At 57.0% G+C, this 24,741-nt stretch overlaps 1 protein-coding gene across 1 annotated transcript in view; it reads right to left on the minus strand.

Annotated features, from left to right (window-relative positions):
• Positions 1 to 335: 335 nt before the first annotated feature.
• MROH9 (maestro heat like repeat family member 9) overlaps positions 336 to 24,741 on the minus strand; it is a 32,754-nt gene continuing 8,348 nt past the window's right edge. Inside the window, exons 6-20 of the mRNA XM_056108421.1 lie at positions 22,950 to 23,085; positions 22,289 to 22,341; positions 20,397 to 20,546; positions 19,165 to 19,319; positions 17,608 to 17,773; positions 16,797 to 16,939; positions 14,847 to 14,984; positions 13,818 to 13,938; positions 11,135 to 11,272; positions 8,897 to 9,073; positions 5,483 to 5,635; positions 5,290 to 5,406; positions 3,490 to 3,592; positions 3,105 to 3,167; positions 336 to 685 (exon numbers count right to left, since the gene is read on the minus strand). Coding sequence (XP_055964396.1) covers positions 336 to 685; positions 3,105 to 3,167; positions 3,490 to 3,592; positions 5,290 to 5,406; positions 5,483 to 5,635; positions 8,897 to 9,073; positions 11,135 to 11,272; positions 13,818 to 13,938; positions 14,847 to 14,984; positions 16,797 to 16,939; positions 17,608 to 17,773; positions 19,165 to 19,319; positions 20,397 to 20,546; positions 22,289 to 22,341; positions 22,950 to 23,085 — 2,163 coding nt within the window. The remainder of the gene's footprint in view (positions 686 to 3,104; positions 3,168 to 3,489; positions 3,593 to 5,289; positions 5,407 to 5,482; positions 5,636 to 8,896; positions 9,074 to 11,134; positions 11,273 to 13,817; positions 13,939 to 14,846; positions 14,985 to 16,796; positions 16,940 to 17,607; positions 17,774 to 19,164; positions 19,320 to 20,396; positions 20,547 to 22,288; positions 22,342 to 22,949; positions 23,086 to 24,741) is intronic.

Consider the following 24,741-nt stretch of genomic DNA (forward strand, 5'->3'; position numbering starts at 1 on the left):
ACTCCTGGCAGTGCTCGGGGGACCGTAGGGGATGCTGGGGATCGAACCCGGGTCGGCCGCGTGCCAGGTCAACGCCCTCCCCGCTGTGCTATGACTCCAGCCCTGCACAATCTATGCTTGACTTCCTGGTGCCTAATCTCTGCCGAGATGGCCCTGGGTCAGAGTCCCCCCTAGTCAGGATCGCTCCAGACCACCTTCTTGGGCCTTCTCAGGCTGGGCCAAGGTCCTCCAAGGAAGGACCCCCCCCCCCACTCAAATTTCTCCCCCAGACTTGCTGCAATGTCCCCGTTTTATTGGAGGGGGTCCCTGAAGTGCGCCGGCAGTGGGCAGGGCGTTCAGTCGGGGAGGAGAGAAGTGAGGGACAGTCCAGCATCCCCCAATGCCCCGGTCTCAGGGGCTGCCAGAGGCTGGAAGAAGGCCGAGCCCCAGAGGTTGGGGATCAAGTCCCCTTCCATCTCCTCCTCCGAGATCTTTTTGGTGGGGGCCTCCCTGCCCTCGGGGCGGTCCTCGACGGGCACATTGTACAGTAGCTTCAGCTTCTTGACGTAGATGACATTGAACAGCCGGCGGATGTTCTGCTTGAAGCCGGACGAGATCTTGTGGGAGATCTCCTGGAAGATGCTATGGGTCTGCTCGGCCAGGTTCCGGACGGCGGGGTTCTGGTCCCAGAGCAGCCGGTCCACGGCTGCAAGCGGAACCACCCTTTACTTCAAAGCGTGTCTGTCTCCCCCACATGCCCCCCTCCCCCAGGCAAAGAGGCTCAGACTGACCCCGGGCAACCCCCCTCCCCACCCGCACCATCTGTCAGATCTGTCACCCTTCTCCCGACCCCCTGGGAGTCACCCCAACACCCCAGGCTTTTCAAAAAGAGAAATGCTGGAGCGATAGCACCGCAGGGAGGGCGTTGGCCTGGCACGCGGCCGACCCGGGTTCGATTCCCAGCATCCCATAGGGTCCCCCGAACACCGCCAGGAGTGATTCCTGAGTGCAGAACCAGGAGTCAGCCCTGAGCATCGCTGAGTGTGATCCCAAAACCAGAAATAAATAAATAAAAAGCAAACTAGGGGCTGGAGTGATAGCACAGTGGGGAGGGCGTTGGCCTGGCACACGGCCGACCCGGGTTCGATTCCCAGCATCCCATAGGGTCCCCCGAGCACCGCCAGGAGTGATTCCTGAGTGCAGAACCAGGAGTCAGCCCTGAGCATCGCCGGGTGGGACCCAAAAAGCCAGGAAAAAAATGACAGATGAGGTGACACATTAGGGCTTGGATGCTTTGAGGACCTCAGGGATACGCCGTCTCCTCTCCAGAAGACTCGTACTCTCTCCCGACACTGGGCTTGTCGGGAATAATAGTTTCCTTTCTTAGTAGGAAATGGATGGAGCTGGGGACGGGGGAGGCATTCCTTTCGCTTCTTTTCTAGATAGTTCTAGAAAAGAAAGAGAGGAGAGGAGAAGAAAGAGAAGGAAGAGGAAAGAAAGAAGAAAAGGGTTCGGTGGTGGGGGGTGCTGGAGCGATAGCTCAGTGGGGAGGATGTTTGCCTTGCACTCGGCTGACCCGGGTTCAATTCCCGACATCCCATATGGTCCCCTGAGCACCGCCAGGAGTAATTCCTGAGTGCAGAGCCAGAAGTCAGCCCTGAGCATCTCCAGATGTGACCCCAAAAGAAAAAAAAAGGAAAGAAAAGGGTTCTGGAGTTTCGGAGGAGAACGTGAGTGTTCAGCACGGAGTGGATGGCCAAGGAGGAATCATGGGGCACGTGGGGGTGGGAGGCCAAGGGGGGCTGCCCAGGACCCAGCCATGTCCTCCAACGACTGTCATCAAGCAGCCACTTAGGGCACGTGGGAAGAATGGGCGGGAGGGGCAGGGGGCACGGGAAACGGTTATGCCGTCCTCCTGGGGGTTTGCTGGACATCTAAATTGTTCTAAAACAAGAAGCCTCTGTTCATTTTTTTTTTTCTAAAACAGACGGAAGGGGCTGGGTAGAGAGCACAGCAGGGAGGGCACTGGCCTGGCATACAGCCCACCTGGGTTTGATCCCCGGCATCCCGTAGGGTCTGCAGTGATCCCTGAGTGCAGAGCCAGGAATAAGCCCCCAGCACCGCGGGTGGGACCCCTCCCCCCAAGCCAAAAACAAAACACTGTCCTCCCGTTGTTCATCCATTTGCTCGAGCGGGCCCAGTAACGTCTCCATTGTGAGACTTCTTGTTACTGTGTTTGGCATCTCGAAGACGTCACGGAGAGCTTGCCAGGCTCTGCCGTGCGGGCGAGATACTCTCGTTAGCTTGCCAGGCTCTCCGAGTGGGGCGGAGGAATCGAACCTGGCTCGGCCAAGCTGGCTGCGCGCAAGGCAAACGCCCTACCGCTGTGCTATCACTCCAGCCCCCCCCCCCCCGAACCCTTTTCTTCTTTCTTTCCTCTTCCTTCTCTTTCTTCTCCCTCTCCTCTCTTTCTTTTCTAGAACTATCTAGAAAAGAAGCGAAAGGAATGCCTCCCCCGTCCCCAGCTCCATCCATTTCCTACTAAGAAAGGAAACTATTATTCCCGACAAGCCCAGTGTCGGGAGAGAGTACGAGTCTTCTGGAGAGGAGACGGCGTATCCCTGAGGTTCTCAAAGCATCCAAGCCCTAATGTGTCACCTCATCTGTCATTTTTTTTTCCTGACTTTTTTGGTCCCACCTGGTGATGCTCTGAGGTAACTCCTGGCTCTGCACACACACACAGAGCGAGAGCGAGAGCGAGAATGAGAGCGAGAGCGAAAGCGAGAGAGAGAGAGAGAGAGAGAGAGAGATGGTGGGAGAGAGACTGGGAGGGAAGTGTGCACTGGTGAAGGAACAGGTGTGGGGACATTGTATGACTGAAACCCAGTTGCCAACAATTTTGTAACTGCATTTCACAGTTATTTGATTGAAAAAAAAAGAAATAGGCACAAAAATACACTAGGAACTGGAGAGACAGTAAGAGAGAGACAGAGGGAGAGAGGGAGAGAGAGGGCAGGAGGGGAAGAGGGAGAGAGGGAATGAGAGAGGAAGAGGGAGGGAGAGAGGGAGGGAGGGAGGGAGCGCTAAGCCATCCCATGGACCATCTTCCCCCCAGCGCCCCTTACCCTCCAGCATGACTTCCATTTCGTCTTTCAGCAGCAAGTGGCTTCCCAGCTTGGCCAGGTACCCTGAGGGAGAGGAGGACGAGTGAGGACGCGCCAGGCGGGTCCCTTCACCCTTCTGGGACCTCAGCAGCCCCGGAGTCCCGATCTCTCGGGGAAGCAGAGAGGGAACAGGGTCTGGCCACAGGTGTCAATCCTGAAGTTTGTTCAGGCGAATCAGCCTCAGAGGATACTTGGATGACCGGTACCCAGGGCCGGCCACCCTGGAGCTGGCTCTAGCTGCATCCAGGCTGGTGAGCCTGGTGGGCAGTGCCGCTCCATCAGATGACACACCCCCCCATTTTCCGGGCCCCCTTCCCTCGGGGAAACGCCAGGGGATTGGCCTTACCCAAGAGGATGATGGACGCCTTCTTTAGGTAGTCACGGGGGCTCCCCATGAAGCCCAGTGTCTCTCCGATCATGTTGGTGATGTAACTACTCTTGGAAACCAGCTGGGGACATGGAGGGAGAGGGAGGCCTCGATGGCTCAGACCGAACAGGGGTGCAGTCGAAACTCAGGGGACTGACCCGTCAGGGTGCTCACACTGCCCCCACTCCCCGCCTCACTCCCCCGGATCCACGCTGAGCCCAGCTCTCCCTCACAGCAAGGAGGACAGGTCGGCCCACCCGCCTGTTCCTGCGATGGTTGGAATCAGGGCCTGCCTGGCCCTCCACCATCCATAGCTCCAAGGAGAGGGCCTGAGGGGGAAGTGGGCTCCGATAGAGTGAGGAAGATGAAAGGGGGTGCCCTCAGGGGTTCTAGGAAATGGGATGCCCTCAGGGTCTCTAGGAAATGGGACACCCTTAGGGTCTCTAGGAAACGAGATACTCTCAGGGTCTTTAGAAAATGGGATGCCCTCAGGGTCACTAGGAAATGGAAGCCTTCAGGGTCTCTAGGAAATGAGATGCCCTGAGGGTCTCTAGGGCACCAGACGCCCTGAGGGTCTCTAGGAAATGGGACACCCTGAGGGGCTCTAGGAAACAGGATGCCCTCAGGGTCTTTAGAAAACGGGATGCCCTCAGGGTCTCTAGAAAATGGAAGCCTTCAGGGTCTCTAGGAAACAGGGATGCCCTGAGGGCCTCTAGGAAATTGGATGCCCTGAGGGTCTCTAGGAAATGGGACACCTTGAGGGTCTCTAGGAAACGAACGCCCTGATGGTCTCTGGAAATGGGATGCCCTGAGGGTCTCTAGGAAACAGACGACCTGAGGGTCTCTGGAAAATGGACGCCCTCAGGGTCTCTAGGAAATGAGATGCCCTGGGGGTCTTTAGGGCACCAGATGCCCTGAGGGTCTCTAGGAAATGGGACGCCCTCAGGGTCTCTAGGAAACGGATGCCCACAGGGTCTCTAGGAAATGGATGCCTTCAGAGTCTCTAGGAAACAGGGATGCCCTGAGGGTCTCTAGGAAACGGATGCCCTGATGGTCTCTGGAAATGGGACCTCCCTCCCCTGAGGGTCTCTAGGAAATGGAACAACTTGAGGGTCTCTAGGAAATGGGACGCCCTCAGGGTCTTTAGGAAATGGGATGCCCTCAGGATCTCAAGGAAATGGACACCCTCAGAGTCTCTAGGAAATGGGACTCCCTGAGGGTCTCTAGGGAATGGATGCCCACAGGGTCTCTAGGAAACAAACGCCCTGATGGTCTCTGGAAATGGGATGCCCTGAGGGTCTCTAGGAAATGGACTCCCTGAGGGTCTCTAGGAAACAGATGGCCTGAGGGTCTCTCCTCAGGGTCTCTAGGAAATGGGACGCCCTGAGGGTCTCTAGGAAATGGGACGCCCTGAGGGTCTCTAGGAAATGGGACGCCCTCAGGGTCTCTAGGAAACAGGGATGCCCTGAGGGTCTCTAGGAAATTGGATACCCTGAGGGTCTCTAGGAAACGAACGCCCTGATGGTCTTTGGAAATAGGATGCCCTGAGGGTCTCCAGGAAATGGGACGCCCTCAGGGTCTTTAGGAACCGAGACGCCCTCAGGATTTCTAGGAAATGGATGCCCTTAGAGTCTCTAGGAAACGGATGCCCCAAGGGGCTCTAGGAACGGGGATGCCCTGAGGGTCTCTAGGAAGCAGACACCCTTATGCCCTCTGGCCTCATGGATGAGCGCCAGAGCCCCCCCCCCCGGCCCTCCCGGCACAGTGCTCGGGGCTCACGCAGTTGTTGCAGACGGTGAGCACCACCAGCTGGTAATCGTAGTGTTCGTCCTCGAGCACGTCGCCCAGGGTCCAGTGCATGGCCTGGGCGCAGTTCCGCAGGGTGAACTTGCAGGCCTGGGCGCAGGGGGCTGTGAGGGCTCGACCCCCGCCCCCGCCCCGCCGCCCCCCCCCCCCCGTCCCGGGCACGTACTCGGACCACCTCGATCTCGGTGTCCTCCAGGAAGAGGACCACAGGTACCAGCCCGTCCAGGACCACGTTGTTGAGCATCCAGTTGTACTGGCTCATCTCCAGAAGCAGGTCCCCCAGATGCTGGATGGCCATGCTCCGGATGCCAGTGCTCCTCTGCAAGGCGGCACCCACGGCTGCTGGCGGGCTCCCCTCCCCCGCCTCTCCCCCAGCCTCCCCCTCTGCCTCCCCCTCAGCCTCTCTCTCCCAGCCTCTCTCCCTCAGCCTCTCTCCCCCTCAGTCTCTCTCTCCCTCAGCCTCTCTCAGCCTCTCTCCCTCAGCCTCTCTCCCTCAGCCTCTCTCCTTCAGCATCTCTCTTCCTCAGCCTCCCCCTCAGCCTCTCTTTCCCTCAGTCTCCCCGTCAGTCACTCCCTCAGCCTCTCTCTCTCTCTCAGCCTCTCTCCCTCAGCCTCTCTCCCCCTCAGTCTCTCTCTCCCTCAGCCTCTCTCGGCCTCTCTCCCTCAGCCTCTCCCTCAGCCTCTCTCTGTCTCAGCCTCTCACCCTCTCTCTCGGCCTCTCTCCCTCAGCCTCCCCCTCAGCCTCTCTCTCTCAGCCTCTCATCCTCTCTCTCGGCCTCTCTCCCTCAGCCTCCCCCTCAGCCTCTCTCTCTCAGCCTCTCACTCTCTCTCGGCCTCTCTCCCTCAGCCTCTCTCCTTCAGCATCTCTCTTCCTCAGCCTCCCCGTCAGCCACTCCCTCAGCCTCTCTCTCTCTCTCAACCTCTCTCCCTCAGCCTCTCTCCCCCTCAGTCTCTCTCTCCCTCAGCCTCTCTCGGCCTCTCTCCCTCAGCCTCTCTCCCTCAGCCTCTCCCTCAGCCTCTCTCTCTCTCACAGCCTCTCACCCTCTCTCTCGGCCTCTCTCTCTCAGCCTCCCCCTCATCCCCCCCTCAGTCTCCCCCTCAGCTCCTCTTTCCCTCAGCCCCTCTCTCTCACAGCCTCTCTCCCCGTCAGCCTCTCTGTCAGCCTCTCACCCTCTCTCGGCCTCTCTCCCTCAGCCTCTCTCCTTCAGCATCTCTCTTCCTCAGCCTCCCCCTCAGCCTCGCTTTCCCTCAGCCTCCCTGTCAGCCACTCCCTCAGCCTCTCCCTCAGCCTCTCTCTCTCAGCCTCTCTCCCTCAGCCTCCCTCCCCCTCAGTTTCTCTCTCCCTCAGCCTCTCTCTCTCAGCCTCTCACCCTCTCTCTCGGCCTCTCTCCGTCAGCCTCTCTTCCCCTCAGTCTCTCTCTCCCTCAGCCTCTCTCCCCCTCAGTCTCTCTCTCCCTCAGCCTCTCCCCCTCAGTCTCTCTCCCAGCCTCTCTCGGCCTCTCTCCCTCAGCCTCTTCTCCCTCAGCCTCTCTTCCTCAGCCTCCCTCCCACTCTCTCTCACCCTCTCTGTCTCCCTGTCTCCCCCTCCCTCTCCCCGTCTCTCCCCCCTTCACTGTCACCCTCTCTCTCACCCTCTCCCTCACCCTTTTCCTCTCAGACCCTCTCTTACCTTCTCCCTCTCACCCTCTCTGCCCCTCAGTCCTCTCTCCCTCTCTTTCTCCTCTCTCTCACTCACTCTCTCATCGTCTCCCCTCTCTGTCTTGCTCTCGCACTCTCTCTCTCTCTCTTGCTCTGTCTCTCACTCACTCTGTCTCTCGCCTGTTGAATCTTACTCTCTCTGTCTCTTTGTCTGTCTCTCTCTTGCTCTGTCTCTCCTTCTTTCTGCCCCCACCCACCTCCCTGTCTTGCCTCTACGCTGCCAATCTGTCTGTCTACTCTCTGGACCACACATTATTATTTATTCTTCGAAGAGATTCCCTTGGACTATGAGAAATAAGTTTCTTGTGTGTGGAGGAGAGGTGGAGAATGGGGGTCACACCCAGCGGTGCTCAGGGGTTTCCTCTTAGCTCTGTGCTCAGGGATCAGTCCCGGCTCTGTGCTCAGGACTGACTCCTGGCTCTGTGCTCGGGGCTGACTCCCGGCTCTGTGCTCAGAGATCACTCTGGGCAGTGCTCGGGGGACCCAGTGGGATGCCGGGGATCGAGCCCTGATTGACCAGGTGCAAGGCAAGTGTCTAGCGACTGGACGTTTTCTCCATCTGCCTATTCCTGGCTCTGGACCCTGCAGTGACCTCTAGGGGAGCATGGGAACAAAACATCTCCTGTACCATCTCTCTGGCCCGGGACCCATTAAAAAATAAACAAAAAACAAAACAAAACAAAAACACATGCGTGATGAGAGTAGACTATAGACTGAACATGATTGCCACTCAGTGTCTCTTTTGCAAACCACAGCACCCAAAAGGAGAGAGAGAACAAAAGGGAATGTCCTACCACAGAGGCGGGGTGGGATGGGGGGATGGGGGTGGGGTGGGAGGGATACTGGGATCCGTGGTGGTGGGAAATGGGCACTGGTGGAGGGATGGGTCCTCTATCATTGTATGACTGAAAGCCAAGTACAAAAATTTGTAAGTCTACAACTGTACCTCATGGTGTTTCACTAAGTAAGTAAAGTAAAGTAAAGGCCCTCCCGTTGATCGTCAATTTGCTCGAGCGGGCCCAGTAACGTCTCCATTGGAGACTTTGTTGTTACTGTGTCTGGCATATCGAATACTCTCGGTAGCTTGCTGGGCTCTCCGAGAGGGGCAGAGGAATCGAACTCGGGTCGGCCATGTTGGCCGCTTGTAAGGCGAACGCCCTACCCGCTGTGCTATCACTAATAAAAAAAAAAAAAACCCACATCAAAACTTGCCATTATAAAAAACAAAAAAAAAGTTTTTGAATGGGCAGATTTTTTTTATGGAAGACTTTTTTTTTTCCTAGAAAAAAATCTTTTTATTTTCCTAGATCCTCTGGGTGTAGTTAAAAAAAATAAATAACACCAGTCTTGTTTGACTCATATTATTGTCTCAGGAAAGAAATGGGGGCATTGCTGTGGGGGCCGGAGCGACAGCACAGCGGGGAGGGCGTTGGCCTGGCACACGGCCAACCTGGGTTCGATCCCCGGCATCCCATAGGGTCCCATGAGCACCCCCAGGAGTGATTCCTGAGTGCAGAGTCAGGAGGAACCTCTGTGCATTGCTGGGTGTGACCCAAAAAAGAAAGAAAATAATAATTTAAAATAAAAGATAGGTTGGAGCAATAGCACTGCAGGTAGGGCGTTGGCCTTGCATGCAGCCGACCCGGGTTCGATCCCCGGCACCCCCTAGGGTCCCCCGAGCACCGCCAGGAGTGATTCCTGAGTGCAGAGCCGGGAGGAACCCCTGAGCATCACCGGGTGGGACCCAAAAAGAAAAACGAAAAGAAGAAAAAGATAAAAAGAAATGCACCCCATGGGAGCACTAAGCTGGGGTCCGGCGGGATGAGAGGGCCCCCCCCCAACGCCACCCTCCCCGCCACCCCTGCATCCGGGGCGCGCTCACGTGTCTCATCAGAGGATAGTAGTTAGGCGCAATCTTGATACACATGGAGGAATAGGTGACTCTGTCCAGCTTGCTTAAAAGTCGGCGGAGGGTGAGCATGCCTCGGAGACTGACCGACTTGTGTTTGGAAAAGAAGGTGCCCAGGGTGGACATCAGCAGGTCGTGGACATTTTCTACCTGTCCATGTACAAACACACACACACACACACACACACACAACAGGAGGAAGGAAGTGAGTTTGGGGACTCAAAGGAACCGAGTCTGCCCGTTTTTATTAGGGGGGTGTCACACCCAGCGATGCTCAGGGGTTCCTCCTGGCTCTGCACTCAGGAATGACTCCTGGCAGTGCTCGGGGGACCCTATGGGATGCCGGGAATCGAACCCGGGTCGGCTCCATGCCAGGCCAACGCCCTCCCTGCTGTGCTATCGCTCCAGCCCCTGTCACGGCGTTTGAACACCAGAAGGTGGGGCTGAGGCAGACCCAGGCCAGAAGTGTGACCTGGGGATGTGGGGATGGGGGAAGGGGAGCTTCCTGCCTTGGAAGGCACCTTGCTCTTTCTTTGTTTTTTTTTTTATTTTCTTTTTAGGTCATACCTGGTGATTCTCATGGGTTCCTCCTGGCTCATGCACTCAGGAATGACTCCTGGTGGTGCTCGGGGGACCCTATGGGATGCTGGGAATCGAACCCGGGTCGGCCGCGTGCAAGGCCAACGCCCTCCCCACTGTGCTATCACTCCAGCCCCCAGTGTGTGACAGCTTTGGGCAAGCCGAGCATGGCAGATGGTGGCCTGGGCAGAGATTGACCTGGCAGGGAAGAGGCCGGAGGGAGGGACCCGATTTACACCCGCACGCTCCGTCTGGGGCCTGCGGCTTTGGAATCGAATAGCACGGCCAAACATTTGGGGGAGGTGTAGACCCCCTCTTCCTGGAAGACAAGGAGCACTTATGGGAGGCACTGGGGCACCATCAGAGGGGCCCACTCAAGTCACCCGTGGAACCATCGCTGGAGTCGGGGGAGGCCCTGCAGAACGGGGTCCTGGAAGCCATCAGGAAATTCCATGAAAGCAACCCGTGCTGGTCATTGGAACGAGCGGATTGCGAGTCGGTATTGGAGAAAGACAATGCCGAATAAAGTGTTCATAATTTCATTTCATTTATTATTATTATTATTATTAATTTTGCCGTGCCAAAGCCATACTCAAGGCCTTTTTTTGGGGGGGGGGTGTTGTATTTGGCTTTTCGGGTCCCATCCGGCGACGCTTACTGTTGACTCCTGGCTCTGCACTCAGGAATCACTCCTGGCGGTGCTCAGGGGACCCTATGGATGCCGGGGATCGAACCCCGGTCAGCCATGTGCTGGGCACAAACCCTCTCTGCTGTGCTATTGATCCAGTCATTGATTTTATTCTTCTAAATGCAAAAGTCTTTTTGTTTTTTGGCTTTTTGGATCACACCGGCGGTGCTCAGGGGTTCCTCCTGGCTCATGCACTCAGGAATCACTCCTGGCAGTGCTTGGGGGACCCTATGGGATGCTGGGGATTGAACCCAGGTCGGCCGCGTGCAAGGCAAACACCCTCCCCGCTGTGCTATCGCTCCAGCCCCACTCAAGGCTTCTTGCATGCTAGGCGAGTGTTCTGCATGCCACCAAGAATTAATGTCCATATAGATGTGTGTGTTGCCCGTGCCTTAGTCTGTAAGAGTCTTGGAGTTTGGCGGTCATGGTCACGGTCACAGTCCTCCCGTTGTTCATCGATTTGCTCGAGCGGGTCCAGTAACATTGTGAGACTTGTTACTGTGGCATATCAAATATGATCCCGGGGAGCTTGCCAGGCTTTGCTGTGCGGGCGAGATACTCTCGGTAGCTTGCCGGGCTCTCCGAGAGGGGTGGAGGAATCGAACCCGGCTCGGCCAGGCCAGCTGCTGTGCTATTGCTCCAACCCAATAATAAGGTCGGGGTTGTTTTTTTTTTCTTTTTGGGTCACACCCTGCAATGCACAGGGGTCACTTCTGGCTCTGCACTCAGGAATTACCCCCTGGCAGTGCTCAGGGGACCCTATGGGATGCTGGGGATCGAACCCAGGTCAACCACGTGCAAGGCCAGCGCCCCACCGCTGTGCTATTGTACCAGCCCCAAGGCTTCAGCATCATGGAGAAGGACCTCATTGGTCCACAAGCAGAACTGAATCCCCGGACCTGGGTTGGGTGCTGGACCCCACCCGGCCACCAGGCATGGCTCACCTCATTGATGAATGACGCCATGCTGCCGATTTTCTGAAGGCTTAGCATACACACGACGGGGCTGGGGTCTCCCATCCAGTTCCGGTAGAGGACCAGAAATTCCTCTGGGAATGGGTCCTTGAAGTAGTTATTCAGGAGCTGGAAGAAGACAGGGAGGGATCCACGATCAAGGCGTTTCCAGGACGATGAGAATAATGTGCCACTTGAAGATCCTATTTATTTATTTATTTGCGTTTTGGGTCACACCTGGCATTGCACAGGGGTTCCTCCTGGCTCTGCACGCAGGAATTCCTCCTGGCTGTGCTTGGGGGACCCTACAGGGTGCTGGGAATCGAACCTGGGTCGGCCGCATGCAAGGTATTGCCACTCCAGCCCCACTCGAAGATTCTAGAACCTTCCTCTGTGCATACTCTGCAGAGAGGGTACTTACAAGAGGGATGAAAGGGTCGTGTGTGTGTGTGTGTGTGTGTGTGTGATATACACATCTATATTTATTTTTCAATTTTCTTTTTTTTTTTTTGCTTTTCGGGTCACACCCAGCCATGCTCAGGGGTTCCTCCTGGCTCAGCACTCAGGAATCACTCCTGGCAGCGCTTGGGGGACCCTAGGGGATGCCGGGGATCGAACCCGGGTCAGCTGCGTGCAAGGCAAACGCCCTACACCCTGTGCTATCGCTCCAGCCCCTTATTTTTCAATTTTTATGTATCTTATTTTCATAAACTAGTTCACAATAGTTCCTTACAGATAATATTCACACACCCACCCCACCACCGAGCACCTTCCCACCACAAGAAGAGGGAAGTGTGTGAAGGTTGTTGTATTTCATTCTGGAGCCATTGAAGCCCATATATAGGAGAATACAAGCAAGTATGTTCAACCCAGACCAATGGCACACACCTGTATTTATAGTTACAGCTACACGTTGCGTATATAGTTACTTGGGACCACACCCAGCTGTGCTCTGGGATACTCTCTGCTTAGTGCTCAGGGGTTACTCCTGCAAGTGCTCCAGGATCACGATCACGATCACGACCATCCTGTTGTTCGTCGATTGCCTCGAGCAGGCCCCAGTAACGTCTCCTTCATGTTAGCCCCGAGATTTTTTTTAAAAAGTGCCATATTCAAGGCTCCTCCAGGGTTGGGAGAATGAGACCCATCATTGTTACTGGTATTTGGCATATTGGGTCCGACACGGGGACTTTGCCAGACTCTGCCGTGTGGGCAGGTTACATTCGGTAGCCTGCCAGTTTGTCCAAAGTAGGAATGAGATAATAAGATGTCGTGTGGCCGCGTTTGCGGCCACGCGCTTCCGGGAGCTGGGTTTTATAGTCTCTGGGTCTTGGCCGTTGATGGGATTACACGGCGCCAGGGGGCAGCTGGTGGGTGTGACCCCTGCCTACTGGAATTTGGAGGATCTGGGTGGAGGATGCTCAGCCCCGATCTGAGCAGGCTTAGAGATCTCAGCCCCGGGACCCGCGTGCCTCTGTTCCTCTGCCAGTACCTTCATGCGTGTGGAGAGTGGTCTCAGCATGGTGGTTGTTAATAATAACTTATTATTAATGCTCCAGGAACTATGCAATAATGGGGAACATGTCTGGGCCTCCTGTGTGCCAAGCAGGTGCTGTGTTCCACGGGGCCCTCTCTTCAGCCCAATTCCACACGCCTTTGGGAGGCAAAAGGCCAACTTCCTTAAATTCCTCCATTGGTGAGGGTGTTACTGTGTAGGGTTTGCCTTTCCGGTGCCAAGGAACATAGTCCTGCATGAGCGATAGCACAGCGGTAGGGCATTTGCCTTGCACTCAGTCGACCTGGCCGACCCAGGTTCGATTCCTCCGCCCCTCTCAGAGAGCCCAGCAAGCTACCGAGAGTAACTCGCCCACACGGCAGAGCCTGGCAAGCTCCCCGTGACGTATTCAATATGCAAAACACAGTCACAACAAGCCTCACAATGGAGACGCTACTGGGCCCGCTCGAGCAAATCGATGAACAGCGGGGAGGACCGTGACAGTGACAGTGATGTCTCTAGACGTCATTTAAAGCTCTCGTTTAACCAGTAATCCTGTGTATGTTCCTCCTCCTGCACTTTAAAAAGCTTACCACGGCTTATGATCTGGTCCCACAAAAAGACTGCAGTATCTGCAAATCCTGTCTTCCAGGGAGTGACGCAGGCCACCCCCTGCTGCAGACAGTGACAACAGCCACCCACTTCTCTTAGCAGAGTCAGAGAGAGAGAGAGAGAGAGAGAGAGAGAGAGAGAGAGAGAAAGAAGAGAGGACAGAGGAGAAAGAGAGAGAAAGAGAGGGAGAGAGAGGAAGGGAGGGATGGAGAGGGAGAGAGAGAAAAAGAGAGGGAGAAGAAGAGAGAGGGAGGGGGAGTGAGAGGGAGAGAGAGGAAGGGAGAGAAAGATTCAAGTGGGGACATAAATTTGGATACAAGGCAGGGGCTGACATGCTGACCATTCCCTTGTTTCTGTGTTTTTATTTTTAGTTTTGAGTCACAGCCGGCGATGCTCAGGGCTGACCCCTGGCTCTGCACTCAGGAATCACTCCTGGCGGTGCTCGGGAGACCTTATGGGATGCGGGGAATCGAACCCGGGTCAGACGCATGCCAGGCGAATGCCTCCTGGCTGTGCTATCACTCCATCACCCCCACCCCCAACCCCCTCGGTCCTCACAAGACTCACTTCCGTAAGGAAGGTCATTGTGATGACGGTATCTTCTGCCCTTCTGGTACCTTCCACGGAGGTCTTGTAGAGATAGTACAAGGTCTGTGGGAACTGGGGGAAGTTATACTCGCTGAGTGTCCTGCGGGGAGAATCCCAAGGCAGCCCGTGAGCCACACCAGGCTCTGGTGCCTGTCAGCATCCCTTCGCCCTGAGTCTGCAACCGCCCGGCCTGGAAGCTTGGGTGCGAGGTGGGAAGTGGGACACTGAGTCCAGCTGAGGACCTCGAGGGTCAATGTCTCTGGGCCCCCGGGGCATCCTGGCCCCGGTCTGGACATCGGGGGGCCACGCTCGGCCCGTGGAGCGGTGTCGGGAAGACAGTTCCTGTGGGACCAGGCGAGGGGTGCTGCTGCCTGCACCCAGGCTGCAGAGGACAGACAGGGGGTGGGGGGCTCAGTAGGCTGAAGCCCCCCGCATCCCTCCATGAGCCCCAGTTCCACACGCTCACAGAGTGGGACCGCCCCAAGCCTGCCCACCCACCGACGCCCAGACGCCCGCCACCTCCACTGAAACAGCTCAACACTTCGAGCCGATGCCCTACCCAGACCCCCTCCCCTTGATTCTGCAGGGTAAACCCCTGCTCTGCCTGGTTCCTACCCCCAGCCCCTGCAGGACCCCCAGATTGGTGTCTGCGCTCCCTGCATTGCTAACGAAATCTGTCCCTCCCCTTTTATTTTGCTTTTTGGGTCACACCCGGGGATGCTCAGGGGTCACTCCTGGCTCTGCACTCAGGAATCACTCCTGGAGGGGCATGGGGACCCTATGGGATGCCGGGAATCGAACCCGGGGTGGCCGCGTGCAAGGCAAACGCCCTTCCCCCGCTGTGCTCTCTCTCCAGCCCCCCCAGACCTGCCCCTTTTGTGGAGGGCTGGTAGGAGTGTAGAGCAGACCCTCCCCAGGCGAATTCTGGGAACCAGGAAAGGTGGGGGGAAGGTGGGGTTCAGCTCAGGAGCCTCCACAGCCCCCCCCCCCCGCCTCTCCCCTTCTTACTTGGCCACCAGGTAGACCCCGTGGTGGTGGTACATGACCTCGGAGAACTGGATCCAGCAGTTCTTCTTCTTCAGGCTCACTTCCACCTCCTGGAGCCCGGAGCAATTCAGGAGGACCCTGAGCGCCTCCTGCGCGTAGCTGCGCGCCCCAGACAGCCCCAGCGTCAGCGCGCACGGGGGCCAGACTTGGGGCATGCACGGGGGGCTGCCCTCTCTCACCCCACCGCGGAGCAGGGCTCGCGGCTGGGGGAAGAGGGAGACCACCGTGTCCGCGTGGAGGAGATGGGCGGGGGGCTCCCCATGGCAACAGCAGTGCCCAGCAGAGCCTCGCCATCTGCCTAGGGACACAGGGCCTGTCCACAGCCCCAGCTGAGCACTGAGCACGCTGGGGACGCGAATCTGGTTGCCCTGGGTCCTGCCTGTGCCACGCCCACCCCAAGGTGCTTTCGGAGGAGGCTGGGAGGGCCAGGTGGGATGCTTGGGTAGGTGGGGAGTGGAGAGTGTGCAAGCTGCTGTGGCCACGCCCTCCAGGGGTGGGGCTTCTGCGTGGCCACGCCCTCTCCATAAGGGTGGAGCTTCTGTGTGGCCACGCCTCCCTCCAATGTTGGTGGAGTTGCTGTGGCCACGCCTCCCTCCTGTAGGGGTGGAGCTTCTGTGTGGCCACACCTCCCTCCAATACTGGTGGTTGCTTTGGTCACGCCTCCCTCCCGTAGGGGTGGCGCTTCTGTGTGGCCACGCCTCCCTCCAATGTTGGTGGAGTTGTGGCCACACCTCTCTCCCATAGGGGTGGAGCTTCTGTGTGGCCATGCCCCTCACGTGGGGTGGAGCTTCTGTGTGGTCACGCCTCCCTCCAATACTGGTGGTTGCTTTGGCCACACCTCCCTCCCGTAGGGGTGGAGCTTCTGTGTGGCCACACCCCTCGTATGGGGGTGGAGCTTCTGTGTGGCCACGCCTTCATCCAATATTGGTAGTTTCTGTGGCCACACCTCCCTCCCGTAGGGGTGGAGCTTCTGTGTGGCCACGCCTCCCTCCAATATTGGTGGAGTTGCTGTGGCCACACCCCCTTCCGTATGGGTGGGGCTTCTGTGTGGACACGCCCCTCACGTGGGGTAGAGCTTCTGTGTGGCCACGCCTCCCCCCAATGTTGGTGAAGTTGCTGTGGCCAATGCCTCCCCCCATGAGGGTGGAGCTTCTGTGTGGCCACGCCCCTCACGTGGGGTGGAGCTTCTGTGTGGCCACGCCTCCCTCCAATGTTGGTGAAGTTGCTGTGGCCATGCCTCCCCCGTGGGGGTGGAGCTTCTGTGTGGCCACGCCTTCATCCAATATTGGTAGTTTCTGTGGCCACACCTCCCTCCCGTAGGGGTGGAGCTTCTGTGTGGCCACGCCTCCCTTCAATATTGGTGGAGTTGCTGTGGCCACACCCCCTTCCGTATGGGTGGGGCTTCTGTGTGGACACGCCCCTCACGTGGGGTAGAGCTTCTGTGTGGCCACGCCTCCCCCCAATGTTGGTGAAGTTGCTGTGGCCAATGCCTCCCCCCATGAGGGTGGAGCTTCTGTGTGGCCACGCCCCTCACGTGGGGTGGAGCTTCTGTGTGGCCACGCCTCCCTCCAATGTTGGTGAAGTTGCTGTGGCCATGCCTCCCCCGTGGGGGTGGAGCTTCTGTGTGGCCACGCCCCTCTTTCAGGGGTGGAGCTTCTGTGTAGCCACGCCCCTCCCGCAGGGTGGGGTGTGAAGCTTCTGTGTGGTCACGCCTCCCTCCTGCAGGGGTGGAGCTGCTGTGGCCACGCCTCCCTCCATGGGGGGAGTTTCTGTGTGGCCACGCCTGTAGGGGTGGGGCTTCTGCATGACCACGCCTCCCTCCCGCGGCCTGGAGCTGCTGTGGCCACGCCCCTCCAGCGGGGTGGAGCTTCGGTGTGGCCACGCCCCTCCCGGGCACACCGCGCCTCTCACCTGGGTTTCTGGTCTTTGGACAGCTTCAGCTCGCTGTCATAGTAGATCTGGAGCAGGACGGCCATGAGGAGCTCGGGGAACAGCTGCGCCACCGCCTTCTTGTAGGAGGCCACGGGCAGCAGCGTGCACAGGGCCTGGCATGCCTGGGGGAGGGTGGATGGGGCCGGGGGCCCGTGCTCTTTGCGTGTCTGCAGAGTCCCCGTCCCCGCTTCCCGTCTCCTCCTTCAGGTCTCAGCTCGTGTATCCCACCAGCACAGGGGCCCATCCTGACCCGCAGCCCCCTGGACCCCCCTCGTCCCCTCCACTCTGCACCATGAAGCCTGCTTCTGCCCCAAGACACTGCGGCTCGCCACCCCCCCCCCCCCCATCCCAGGACACTGCAGCTCTGTCCCTCACCCCAGGACACTGCCGCTCTGCCCCCCACCCCAGGACACTGCAGCTCTGCCCCCCACCCCAGGACACTGCAGCTCTGCCCCCCACCCCAGGACACTGCAGCTCTGCCCCCCACCCCAGGACACTGCAGCTCTGCCTCCCATCCCAGGACACTGCAGCTCTGCCTCCTCATCCCAGGACACTGCAGCTCTGCCTCCTCCTCATCCCAGGACACTGCAGCTCTGTCCCTCACCCCAGGACACTGCCGCTCTGCCCCCCACCCCAGGACACTGCAGCTCTGCCCCCCACCCCAGGACACTGCAGCTCTGCCCCCCACCCCAGGACACTGTAGCTCTGCCTCCTCCTCATCCCAGGACACTGTAGCTCTGCCCCCCATTCCAGGACACTGCAGGTTTGCCCCCCGCCCCCAGCCACTCACCGTCACTGGCATCATGTTGCTGGTGTCGATGGAGAAGCGTCTCTTCTCCAGCATGCTATCCTGCAGTTCCCCGGGCTTGCCCTTGAGGATCAGCAGGATGGTCTTGAGGACCTGGGCCGCCGTGCTGGCCTCGGAGCCCGCCGCCTGCCACATCATGATCAGGGTCCTGCCAACACACCACAATCCCCCCACGGTGGCACGGCTCTGCGTGTCCACAGCTGGGCAGGCCCCAGAGTCTCCGCCAGTCCCCGCCGGCTGCTCTGGCCTTTGGGAGGCTCCCCTGGGGCCCGCAAGGTCCCCTTCCATGTCCCTGTTCGGACCAGGGATGTGGTTGTGTCCCTGGGGCTGGACGGATGCCCATTGACCCCCACACTCACACCAGGGGTTTCTTCCTTTCCTACGTTTTGACTGTGACGCTGGACCATGAACAGTTTAGGGGCCTGGAGATTGGGTCTAGAATGTTCAGTGATCCCGTCTGTAGGTGGCAATCTGTTTCCGTCCAGGCAGCTCCTGGCACCGCTGGGTCGTACCCGGGGTGGAGGGATATCTGGGGGCCAGGCCAGGCCAGGGACGGAACTCGGGGCTTTGCCTGGGCACGGGGTGCCCTCTGCTTCTTGAAGGAACGAATTCTCCCCACCCCTCTGGCCCCAAATAATCTCCCACGTGTCCTCCAGAAATCAGGAACACTTGGACAGTTTGGTCCTGGCTGGCGATGACCCCTCTGTGGGCTGTGGGGAGGCTTGCAGGGACCCCCAACGGCAGACAGTATCTTGGCAGCGTGCTGGGCACTGCCCATGGAGCACGGGAGCCTGGACTCTTACTGGAGCCTTGCAGGGGACCCCTACATGCCAGAATAGATGCTCCCCTCCTTTTTTTTTTTTTAAAAAAAAACAAGAACAATGAAAGCATTTTGCTTTGCTAAGTCAGCTGGTGCTGGAGTAGTAGCACAGCGGGGAGGGTGTTTGCCTTGCACGTGGCTGACCCGGGTTCGATTCCTCCACCCCTTTCGGAGAGCCCGGCAAGAGACCAAGAACATCTCGCCCGCATGGCAGAGCCTGGCAAACTCCCCATGATGTATTCGATATGCCAAACACAGTAACAACAAGTCTCATGATGGAGACGTTACTGGGCCCACTTGAGCAAATCGATGAACAACGGAGGGCAGTGGTAGTGGTATAAGGGCTGGAGAGATAGCACAGTGGGTAGGGCGTTTGCCTTGCATGTGGCTGACCCAGGTTCGATTCCTCCACCCCGCTTGGAGAGCCCAGCAAGTGACCAAGAGTATCTGGCCCGCACGGCAGAGCCCAGTAAGCTCCCCGTGACGTATTCGATATGCCAAACACAGTCACGAGTCTCACAATTTGTTGTGAGACGTTACTGGTGCCCGCTCGAGCAAATAAAATCAGTGAAAGTCAGCTGGGGCAGGCACAGATAGTCCGTCCATGAGTAATTCCCGAGTGCCGAGCCAGGAGGAACCCCCTGAACCTCGCCGGATTGACCCAGCATCGCGGGATGACCAGCTTTGGCCCACGTCCAGCGAGTGGCACTGGCCCTTACTTGTCCGCGGGGACTGGCCAATCCATCAGCTTGAAGATGATCTTCTTGGGCGAGGTGCGTGTCAGCAGGGTGATGACCTGGAGCATGGCGTCCTTCAGGAGGGTCGAGGACGTCTCGAACAGCTGGTTGTAGAGCGTGTCCACGATCCTGGCCACCTGCCAACAAGCCGTTTGCACCAGGGGGACCCGGTTCTACGGCCACTTCCCCGCCCAGCCCTGGAACACGACACACACCCGGACACTAGTTTTGTTTTTTTTTTAATCTTTAAAATAAGAAGCTCCACTATATTGGGGAGGGGGGGATCCACATAAATGATGTAGTCAGGGGGCTGGAGCGATAGCACAGCAGGGAGGGCGTTTGCCTTGCATGTGGCCGACCCGGGTTCGATTCCCAGCATCCTATAGGGTCCTCCAAGCACCGCCAGGAGTGATTCCTGAGTGCAGAGCCAGGAGTCAGCCCTGAGCATCGCTGGGTGTGATCCAAAAAAGCAAAATAAAATAGAAAAAAGTGAATTAAAAGGGGCTTTCTGGGGCCAGAGTGATAGGGCAGTGGGGAGGGCGTTTGCCTTGCCGGGGCTGACCTGGGCTTGATCCCCGGCATCCCATAGGGTCCCCCGAGCATCGCCAGGAGTAATTCCTGAGCACAGAGCCAGGAGTAACCCCTGAGCATCGCTGGGTAGGACCCCAAAAGTAAAACAAACAAACAAAATCTGTCTGCTATGGACGTGGCTGTCTGCCGTGGCTGGTCATTGCATCCCTTTTTATGCACATTATTCTCGACACCTTTTTTCTGGGTGTGAAGAATTCCACAGAAAAAGGCGGCTCTGGATTCAAATCAGCTTGACGAGTATGGCAAGAAGTAGGGGCATGAGGAAGGAGCTTTCTGGAACAAATTGGTCAAGGGTCTTACGACAGTGACTTTTCTTTTCCTTTTTTTTTTTTTCTTTTTGGGTCACACCCGGTGATGCTCAGGGGTTCCTCCTGGCTTTGCACTCAGGAATCACTCCTGGCGGTGCTCGGGGGAACCGTATGGGATGCTGGGAATCGAACCCGGGTCGGCCAACGTGTAAGGCAAACGCCCTCCCCGCTGTGCTATCGCTCCAGCCCCGACGGTGCCGTTTCCACAGGGACCTTATCCACGAACGTTCGCACTTAGCTGTCTCTTACCACGAGAGAAGATGCTTTGAGAACCTCTCCGGGGAGTCTCGGTCCCCGGGGCGCTTAGGGGCTCACCATGAGGACTTTGTGGGAGTACTTGTCCAGGGTCAGCAGCAGAATGCTGGCCGCCTCCCGGGAGATGGCCTCTTTCGAGTGGGAAAGTTTCAACAGGAGCGTCCACACGAAGTCCGTCAGCAAGTTCGGCGCCAGCGTCTGTCCTATAGCCTGGCACCAGAAGAGAGCCACTGTGACCCGAGGCCTCAGCGGCATCCACCTGCTGTCCAGAGCTGCTGGACAGGCCCAGGGTCACCCCCCCCCCCCGACAAAACTAACTCATTTATTTAATTATTTTGGGGTCCCACCCGGCGATGCTCAGGGCAGACTCCTGGCTCTGCACTCAGGAATCACTCCTGGCGGTGCTCGGGGGACCCTATGGGATGCCGGGGATCGAACCTGGGTCGGCCGCGTGCAAGGCCAACGCCCTCCCTGCTGTGCTATCGCTCCAGCCCCAAAACTGACTTATTTATCATTTACTGTGTTTCATTGATTTTTTTTTTTTTTTGGCTTTTTGGGTCACACCTGGCGATGCACAGGGGTAACTCCTGACTGATGCACTCAGGAATCACTCCTGGCAGTGCTTAGGGGACCCTTTGGGATGCTGGGAATCGAACCCGGGTCGGGCCGCATGCAAGGCAAACACCTTCTCTGCTGTGCTATCACTCCAGCCCTTGTTTTTTGTGTTTTTTTTTAAATAGGTCCATCTTCCTTTTATTTCTTTTGGAAAAGCTTACAGTTTTGTGAAATACCCCCCACACCAAAACAAAAATTAAAAACCTGTAAAGTAATTATGATAGCAATAACCATTATCATTTGTACAACATTCCTAATATACCATATTTTTTTTATAATTTATTTCTTTATTGAATCACTGTGGGAAAAGTTACAGAGCTTTCGGGTTTAGGTCTCAGTCATGTAAATATCAAACACATTTCCCTTTACAAATACTTATTTTTAACTGCGAACCCCAATAGAACCCCACCTCCCACCCCTCCCAATTCCTGTGAGGCAGATTAGTTCTAGTTAAAACTCTATCTACTTTTGGCTAGATACATTGTTTCGATAGAAGATGCACAATTATTGTTTAGAGTTTACGACCCCCCCCCATCAGACATGCTGAAACAGCGTTGTGAAATGATTTGCTTTCTACAACTCGGTTTAAGAATAAAATGATGCTCCCCTACAACTGTACCTCATGATGTCTCACTAATAAAAATTTAAAAAAAATTAAGTCATTATTAAAAGAAATAGAACACAAAATAAAATGGAAAAATATTACATGTCCATCGATTGGAAGAATAAACATTTTTAAGGCCCTCCCATTGATCATCGATTTGCTCGAGCAGGCCCAGTAACGTCTCCATTGGAGACTTTGTTGTTACTGTGTTTGGTATATCGAGTACGTCATGGGGAGCTTGCCAGGCCCTGCCATGCAGGCGAGATTTTTAAAATGAAAAAAAAAACAAAATGATTTATCATTTACTGTGTTCCATTATCAGAACTTTTTTTATGACATCTTATTATCTCATTCCTACTTTGGACAAACTGGCAGGCTACCGAATGTAGCCCACCCACCCGGCAGAGTCTGGCAAACTCCCCGTGGCGTCCCCAATATGCCAAATACCAGTAACAATGATGGGTCTCATTCTCCTAAGGAGCCTTGAATATAATCTCAGGGCTAGGATGAAGGAGACGTTACTGGGGCCTGCTCGAGGCAATCGACGAATAACAGGATGATGAAATGAAATGAAATGAATGTGTTCCATTGAATTTGTGAGGAATGGGGGAAATGATTAAAATCAAAACTTAGCTGAAATAACTTGCCACTGAAAGGAGAAAAAAAAGAGAAAATAAGAAGAAAATAATAATACATATGCAAGGAGTCAGAGATGAAAGATGGGCGAAATTACCTCGGCAATTTTACTTTTGTCTTGATATAAGGAGTTAGGATGGAATTCCAGCTCTGAGGAAAAAGACAGCTTCCAATGGTGTCCACTGGCGTTGGGTGAGTGAAGTTTGGCAACATCCTCTGTATGAAGGAAAGAAGTTGGAAGTTTTGATTTGATCACTGCGGCTCTCCCCAAGCTTGGCGATCTCCGCTCTTTCTCTTTCTTCCCAATTTGCAATTTGGGGGGAATAGTTTATTCCTGCTGGTGTGACGTGAACTGTGATGAAGCCCTGGGCCCACATATGCGTGTGGAGCATCTTAGCGGGCCAGCGCACCTTCAGGAATGGAATGCAGAGCCCAGAGCACCATCAGGAATGAAATGCAGAGCCCAGAGCACCATCAGGAATGAAATGCAGAGCCCAGAGCACCATCAGGAATGAAATGCAGAGCCCAGAGTACCATCAGGAATGAAATGCAGAGCCCGAAATGCACCATCAGGAATAGAATGCAATGAGAGAGGGAGAGAGGGAGAGAGAGGAAGGGAGAGAGGGAGGGAGAGATAGAGGAGAGAGAGGGAGAAAGAGAAAGAGAGAGGGAGGGAGGGAGAGGAAGAGAGAGGGAGGGAGGGAGGGGGCAGGGGCGTCTCCTGCCTCCCGCGGGCTGGCGCCTGGCCTGGTCCTCACCGGTGTGGCACTTGCCGATGCAAAGCAGGTGGTAGAGCCCGAGAGACGCCTGCTGGGTCACCATCACGTTCGAGTGGAAGCCCAGCAGTGACAGCTCAGCTGCCAGGACCCCCAGACAGGGGGCGTCGATGGTGGTCTGGGGGAAGGCGGGTGGGGTTAGCAGGTTAGAGGTCTGCATCAGGGACTGCAGACGCTGGGCTCGAACCCGGGCTCTGGGGCTGGACCCTGCGGAGGGCGTCCCTGTCCTCTGTGCCCGGGGACCAAGTGGGCAGCATCTGTAGGGAGGGTCCAGTGCACAGAGAGTCATTGCTCTGATATATGCCCCTGTCCCGGCTCTGTGCTCGGGGCTGACTCCCGGCTCTGTGCTCAGGGCTGACTCCTGGCTCTGTGCTCAGGGATCACTCCTGGCTCTGTGCTTGGGGCTGACTCCCAGCTCTGTGCTCAGGGATCACTCCTGGCTCTGTGCTTGGGGCTGACTTCCAGCTCTGTGCTCAGGGTTGACTCCTGGCTCTGTGCTCGGGGCTGACTCCTGGCTCTGTGCTCAGGGATCACTCCTGGCTCTGTGCTTGGGGCTGACTCCCAGCTCTGTGCTCAGGGTTGACTCCTGGCTCTGTGCTCAGGGATCACTCCCAGCTCTGTGCTCAGGGCTGACTCCTAACTCTGTGCTCAGGGCTGACTCCTGGCTCAGTACTCAGGGCTGACTCCTGGCTCTGTGCTCAGGGCTGACTCCCGGCTCTGTGCTCAGGACTCACTCCTGGCTCTGTGTTCAGGGCTGACTCCCAGCTCTGTGCTCAGGGCTGACTCCCGGCTCTGTGCTCAGGACTGACTCCCAGCTCTGTGCTCAGGGCTCACTCCTGGCTCTGTGCTCAGGGCTCACTCCCGGCTCTGTGCTCAGGGCTCACTCCCGGCTCTGTGCTCAGGGCTCACTCCTGGCTCTGTGCTCAGGGATGACTCCCGGCTCTGTGCTCAGGGCTGACTCCCAGCTCTGTGCTCAGGGCTGACTCCTGGCTCTGTGCTCAGGGCTGACTCCCGGCTCTGTGCTCAGGGCTGACTCCTGGCTCAGTACTCAGGGCTGACTCCTGGCTCTGTGCTCAGGGCTGACTCCCGGCTCTGTGCTCAGGGCTCACTCCTGGCTCTGTGCTCAGGGCTGACTCCCAGCTCTGTGCTCAGGGCTGACTCCCAGCTCTGTGCTCAGGGCTGACTCCCGGCTCTGTGCTCAGGACTCACTCCTGGCTCTGTGTTCAGGGCTGACTCCCAGCTCTGTGCTCAGGGCTGACTCCCGGCTCTGTGCTCAGGACTGACTCCCGGCTCTGTGCTCAGGGCTCACTCCCGGCTCTGTGCTCAGATCTGACTCCTGGCTCTGTGCTCAGGGCTGACTCCCGGCTCTGTGCTCAGGGCTCACTCCCGGCTCTGTGCTTAGGGATCGCTCTTGATTTCCTACTCAGCGCTGACTCACTCCCGACAGTGCTCAGGGAATCTATACCATGCCAGATACTGAGCCCCGACCAGCCACCTGGAAAACAAAATCTTCTGTACTATTTCTCCCCGCCCTGCCCCCAGCAATGCTATTTTTTGGGGTTTGTTTGGGAGGCCACACCCGGCGATGCTCAGGGCTGACTCCTGGCTCTGCACTCAGGAATCACTCCTGGCGGTGCTCGGGAGACCCTATGGGAGGCCGGGGATCGAACCCGGGTTGGCCGCTGCCCGCCGCTGTGCTCTCTCAGGCTCCCTGGACAGACCAGCCCCTCCTCAGTCCTCAGCCGTGGCCAACGCCTCCTGCTGCCCCTGGGGG

This window comes from Sorex fumeus, unplaced genomic scaffold, assembly GCF_029834395.1.
Source record: "Sorex fumeus unplaced genomic scaffold, SorFum_2.1 ptg000209l, whole genome shotgun sequence".
NCBI lineage: Eukaryota > Metazoa > Chordata > Mammalia > Eulipotyphla > Soricidae > Sorex > Sorex fumeus.